This window comes from Trypanosoma theileri, assembly GCF_002087225.1.
Source record: "Trypanosoma theileri isolate Edinburgh chromosome Unknown TM35_Tth_39_V1, whole genome shotgun sequence".
Classification (NCBI taxonomy): Eukaryota; Euglenozoa; class Kinetoplastea; order Trypanosomatida; family Trypanosomatidae; genus Trypanosoma; species Trypanosoma theileri.
Genome location: NW_021639881.1, coordinates 136,598 through 143,232, shown reverse-complemented (window position 1 = coordinate 143,232; position 6,635 = coordinate 136,598). Strand labels below are relative to the sequence as shown.

General features: G+C 37.9%; 1 protein-coding gene across 1 annotated transcript; it reads right to left on the bottom strand.

The window, feature by feature from the left end:
- Positions 1-789: 789 nt before the first annotated feature.
- TM35_000391480 (uncharacterized protein) lies at positions 790-6,102 on the bottom strand (the record flags this gene model as incomplete). Its single annotated transcript, XM_029029664.1, has 1 exon — positions 790-6,102. One exon carries the CDS (start codon positions 6,100-6,102, stop codon positions 790-792), a length of 5,313 nt encoding a protein of 1,770 aa, XP_028879040.1.
- Between the last annotated feature and the right edge of the window lie 533 nt (positions 6,103-6,635).

Below are 6,635 nucleotides of genomic sequence, written 5' to 3'. Positions count from 1 at the left end.
AAAAAAAAAGAAAAAAAAACTTGCTTCAGAAGGAAATATTAACAATAATCATCATAATAATATTACTATTATCATTATGGTTGTTATTGTTGTTGATATTACTATGATTACAATGATAATGATTATTATTCTTATGTATAATAGGAAGCACCCTTACATATATATATATATATATTCTTTTCACTCTTGTTTTTTTTTTTTTTTCCTCTTCCCTTTTCTTCATCATTAAACGCGCCAACAAAAACACAAGTCCAATAAATATTTATGTATTCCTTTGAAATTTTTACACCTGCTAATAACATCATTTCGTTGGCTGAGCAAGAAATGGAAAAAAAGGATATGAAAGAAGAGAAAAATAAATAAAAATAACAAAGAGTAAGAGAAAGAGAGAAAAAAGAAGAAGAAGAAAACAAAAGAAATATATATATATATAGTCCTTACTGAAGCCCTTTTCCCTCCCCCCACTTCTTCTCATGATGGGGCAGTTGGAATACGCATATATCGTGGAGGTGATATATTTGTTTCCGTATTAAACCGCCCAAATGCCCCTCCCCGTTGTTTATGCGTGGAAGCAATGAAGGCCGTATATCCACTATAATTCCATGAAGAGCGGGAAACTGTTCTCGCTGCGGTCGTATTGCCCAAAACGCAAGAAACAGAAGCCCGACGTTGTGTGGCCCGAGAGATTGGAGATCGTCTTTCTGTAGAGGAGGCTCTTGTATTTTTTTTCGTATGGCCTGTTGTTGTTGTTGTTGTTGGGATGGTTCCTGTCTCTTGATGGGAGAGTTGTCATAAGAGTGATTGCCTCGCCTTCATTAACTTTGCTGCTACTGTATTGTTTGCAGCAGCGGCAGTAGTAGTATTAGAATTGGAAACGACAGCACCAGCACTACGCGCTCGAACAGCACTTTTCTTTCTCGATTTACTACTACTATTATTATTATTAATATGATTATGATTACTATGATTATGATTATGATTATTATTAATAGTATTGGTAGTAGTAGTAGCATTATTCGTATTCTGCGTGGGATATTTCCGCCGTCCTCTTAGAGGAGATATAAGAGAATGTAAAGTCATACCCGCTGTGATTGTGGGAGGCGGTGGGGGAATAATTTCAGACATCGTCGCCTCTGAAATGTGTGCAAAGCCGTAAGAAGTGGCGGGGGATCCTGGCGAGTACGTCATTGTTCTCTGGAATAAACTCCCTGCTGGTATATTTCGTTGTTTTCGTGTATATTTAGATCGTGGGATTTCTTTTTTTTCTGGTTCGGAATCGAGAAGGACTACAGCCGTACGTTGACGTTTAAAGGTTGGGGATTTAGAGGCGCGTCGTTTATTTGAATCATCCAATTCCCGATTTTGCCTTCGGGTCCTTTTGCTAGCACTATCACTATTATTATTATTATTATTATTATTATTATTATTATTATTATTATTATTATTATTATTATTATTATTATTATTATTATTATTATTATTATTATTGCTGCCACTGCTGCTTCTAGTGCCGGTAGTTGTAATATTACTATTGATGGTATCACCCAAAACATCTTCCGAAACCTCTGGAAATGTCACCACCGCACGTGCACGAGTCTCTTGTAGTGAAGAAGATGATATTCGTATATATGGAGCCTGTTGGGGAATTAATGTGGAAGCACCAACAACAGCTGTTGTTTGCCGTACCATTCGAGAGGATGTAAGTGTATTAGGTGTAGTCGTAGTAGTAGTAGTAGTAGGATGTGTATTATTTCCAGAAGAGAGAGTATGAGATACGATACGATGATATTCTCCCTTCTTTCCCACACCAGTAGTGGGTGATGGGGAACGTCTCACATTACCTCGTGTACGGGGTGAACGGTAAATCACTTTCTTTTGCCCCGTCTCATGTGCATAAATGGGTTGACTATTATTTGTGAGTGTTCTCTCCGTGAGAGGAGTTGAGGGAAGATTACCAGTGACAGCCAAATGTGTTTGTATGGGAGTTGTATGTACATCCGATTCATCTGTTCGTTTGTATTCATTTGAAACTAATCTATCACTAGGCGGTAATGTAAGTGGAGCTGGTAATCCTCCTCCTTCTGTTCCTCCTCCTATTCCTATTCCTATTCCTCCTACTACTACTGTTGTTGTTATCTCATTTGTAGTTATTCCCAAATTATTAGGAGTTGTAGTGGCTGTAGTTGTGGAGAGTGGCGGTGGTGGTGGTGAGGATCCACTAATAGTAGACCGTGTAGGTGTAGAGAGAAGACCACCTGTTCCATTCCTGTTGTGATGACTATTATTATTATTATGTTGATGTTGATGTTGATGATGATTATTATTATTATTATGATTACTATGATTACGATTATGATTACTTCTTGTACGTGGTTTCTTACCAAGAAGTTGTCGACGTCGTGTACGACGTTGCAAATCATTTTCCTTTTCATCACCATCCTCCTCCTTCTTCTTCTGTACAGCCGCCTTACGTTTATTATACAAACTACCTAGTAATAATATATTACTAAGTGTATCTTTCACCGTGGTTTCATTTCCAGTATTAGACCCAGTAGTATTAGTATTAGTATTAGTATTAGTAGTAGTAGTAGTAGTAGTAGTAGTCTTATTAACTGCGGCCGTAGTGGAATTGGAATGATGACGATGATGAAGAGTAAGATTACGTACCCATGAAGCGAGATTTGCACGTTGTGGTTGAGGCATAATAGTTGATCGTGGTGTACGTTTTAATAATAAACGTGGAGAAGATGTGCTTGGAGTTCGTATACGAGTCTTTCGTCTTCCATGTCCACTGCCTTCTTGACTACTATCATCATTACTATCACTACCACTATCACTACTATTATTACTACTACTACTAATACTACTACTATTGTTACTAGTATGACTAGTAACTTCATCCTCGTAGTCATTATTATTATCATTATTAAATCGATTGACTTCTTTCTGTAGTCTTTTAAACTTGTAATAGTTCTTGACATCTTTACTCCTCAGAGGAGGAACAGAGGAGAATAGAGAAATCCCTTCCTCATTATTTGGATTGACACTCAACTCTTTTCCATCATCCTTCTCCTCTTCCTCTTCCTTCTCCTTTTCCTCTTTCTCCTTCTCTTGTTCCTCTTCTTCTTCTTCTTCTTCCTCATTATCAAGAGGATTACTTTTACTAACATTACTCCCGTTGGAATGCGCATAAGATGCTATGGATGCATTTAATGGAGCAATACTGTTTTCTTTCTCTCTTTTCACACCATGATTTGATTGTGAAAACGTTGTGGATGAAGCAACAGTATGACTTTTACTACTACTTTCATTATTGTCTATATTCTTTATTTTATCCATATCATGTTCCTCTTCTTCTTCTCCTTGTTGTTGTTGTTGTTGTTGTTGTTGCTTTTCATCTTCATCTTCCTCTTGTTCGTCTGTAGTTTTCTCATTATTGTCATCCTTATGATTGGTACTTAAACTATCCATACTATACAATCCATATAAACTCCTCAACTCCTTTTCTTGCATCTTCACATGAGAAACATCACTCACCATTTGACGTCGACGTCTTACTTCATGGCTATCACTTTGATATTTCTCATAATGCTCATCGCTGTGAAGATCATCCTCATCTTCTTCTCTTCCTTCTCCTTCTCTCACTCCCACAGACTTCATATCCAATACGGTAAAGGATTCCCCTTCTGATGGTCCCTCCATGTGTTGTTGTTGTTGTTCCCGTTCTTCTAGTGCCTCATGATTACAAACTCGAATTTGTTCCAACTCCTTCAATCGAGATGAGAGATCCCACGAGGGATCCACACCTCTTTTATGTCGACGTCCTGCCGCTCGTGAACCATGTCTACGTGAACTCCTCCAACGTAATGGGGAGGGAACAAATAAACGTTGGCGATGATGTGGATAATAAGCTGCAGCCCCATCACCATCCTCTTCATACTCATCATCATCATCATCTTCACTATAATTATCGTTATTATAAAAATCATCATATTCATCATTCATTGTACGAAATAAATCATCTCTTGGGGATAAGGATTGCTGTAATGATGATAAGGATGATTCACCAGAGAGTGTAAAGGATTTGGCTGGTTGAATGTTTTTCCGTGGTACAGTTGGTGGACGTCGCATGATATGAACAGGCGGTACACGATCAACCGTAGGACTAAGTGTAGGTGTAGGCTTAGCAGTATCCACAACTGGTCTCATCGAACTATCATTACTATTATTATCATTCGTATTAGTAGTAGCAGTAAGGGTGGTGGTGGTGTTATTATTATTATTATTATTATTGGTGTTCGCATTACTTTCCAAAGAAGCAAGACCAGCTCCTATCCTCTCTCTTATCTCCTCTTTCTCTTCACCTTTTTCTCCAGCTTCTATTACTCTCGTTGCGTCTCCTCCGGGTACAGTGACATCCCCAGCACTCTGTTCAACCTCCCATTCGAGTTGAAGTGCTGAATTTTCCATTAAACTAACACCAGTGGATTCAGCACTAGAAGAATGTACCACTACAGCATCACTCGTACTACTTCCATCACGTCCTTGTGAGAAAAGTTGATGTTGTTGTTGTTGTTGCTGTTGCTGCTGTTGTTGTTGCTGTTGCTGTTGTTGTTGAAACCAATTTTGGTATTGTTGTTGTATAGCTCGTGGAGATCCTGGCTGAGAAAACCTTGAATTTCGATTAAAGCTTAATTCAAATAATCCAGAACTACTCCATCCATATCCAGGCAAAGATCCATCCATTACATGTTTAGTCGGCGACGATACAGAAGATGATCCACGTGGTTGTATCATAGATCCATATGGAGGAACACCATTAAATGATTGTTGACAAGGTGTAATACTGGAATTTTGTGTTGGGGTTCCTAATGAATTGTATGGTTCTCGACGTTGAAGATAGGCAGAGTGTGGACTTTCAAACCACGCGGAAAGTGGCCGTGAGAGAGGAGAAACAGACACACTCGTCACACTCTCTCCTCGAGTAGCAGAGGCGGTGAAGGGAACCACAATACTCGCCGTTCCCATTGGAGAAGCCATTGGAGAAATAGATAAACACGGTGAGAATAGAGCCTCTAATGTGGAACTACTCACCGCTGTTTGTAATAATACAACTTCACTATAATCAGAAGACTCCCCTGCAATGGGTCGCAATTGTGCAGCTTCTTCTCGTTCCAGTTTTTCTTTTTCTTGTTTTTGTTGTTGTTTTTGTTGTTCTTGTTGTTCTTGTTGTTCTTGTTCCTGTTGCTTCTGTAAGTTTTCCAAAACCCGTTGTTCTTCTTCAGGTGTCATCTCATGTGAGGAAACAGGAACCATAGATGTCTGACGACACAATGTAACCGATTGAGCCTGTGGAGAAGAACAGGCCGCTGATAAAGTATCAGTTGCGGATAATAATTCCCCTCCAACTCCTCCAATTCCTGTTGTTTGTTTTCTCGATTCTGAGACTGCTTGAAAGAGTTCCAATTGAAAAGAGGTATGAGAGGCTTCTCGTGATGTAGAAAAGTGTCTTCTATCATAGGAGTCTTCTCTGTTTAAAGAAGAAGAAAGAGAAGTTTTCTGCATACAGAGATCTATTTCACGAAAGGACTCTTCTTGACGTTCTAGGATTTGACCCATACGATCACAAATAGAACGAAGAGCACTTAGTGAAACCCGACCTTGTTGTTTATGCGAACGTTCCTCATTCCCTTGCTCTTTTAGAGATCCACTATTATTATTATTATTATTATTATTATCATGATGATGATGATGATGATGATGATGATGATGTTGATTATTAGAAATGGGAATATCCGTTCGGAGAACATCCGGAAGACAAATTCCCGGTGAGGAAGGGGATTGCAAAGATGAATGTAATGAAAATGCAGGTGAGAGAAGCGGCATATTCTCCTCCTGAAGACTATCGTCGCCTAATGACAGTTGTGTTGATTCACCAACTACAGTACCATTACAGTATGGTTCTTCTTCACCCCGGTGTTCCTCACTATTTGTTTGCCGTCTTTCTTGTTCCTTTTCACCGTGGTTATCACAGTTTGTGCAATTGTTCTCAAGGCCTAGTGGCTGTTTGGTTAAGCTTAGTAAAGAATGTGAGGTATCCATCGCTTCTGTACCTATTCACTTTGACACTGATCGGCAAGGTAAGCAGGACAGAACCGCTTTATAACTAAAGAGATAATATATATATATATATGGGTTTATAAATAATATGGACTTTCAGAAAAGTTTTTTTTTTTATTTTGGATATCTTTTCTGAATAAAGTTTGTTTTGTCTAAACTCCCTTTTTTTCCTGTTCTTGTTTTTGTACGTATTCTTTTTTTCTTTTCTTCTTTTTGTTTTAATTATTTTTCACTTCCTGTTATATTAATGTACAACAGGAGAAAAAGTAAAATCGCTGATGATGCACAATTTTTCTATTTTTTTTTTCTTCTTTTTCTACCCTGGCTCTTTTTTTTTTTTTTTTTGGTTTCCTTTATTTGATTGTATGGGAGAAACTACTACTTGTCAGTCTCTCTATGTTGTTGTGTTGTTTTTCTTTTTCTTTTTCACACCTTTTCATATGATTATTGTTAATAATAAGATAACAACAAATAGAAGAGAAAAGAAGAGATAATAATAATAATAATAATAATAA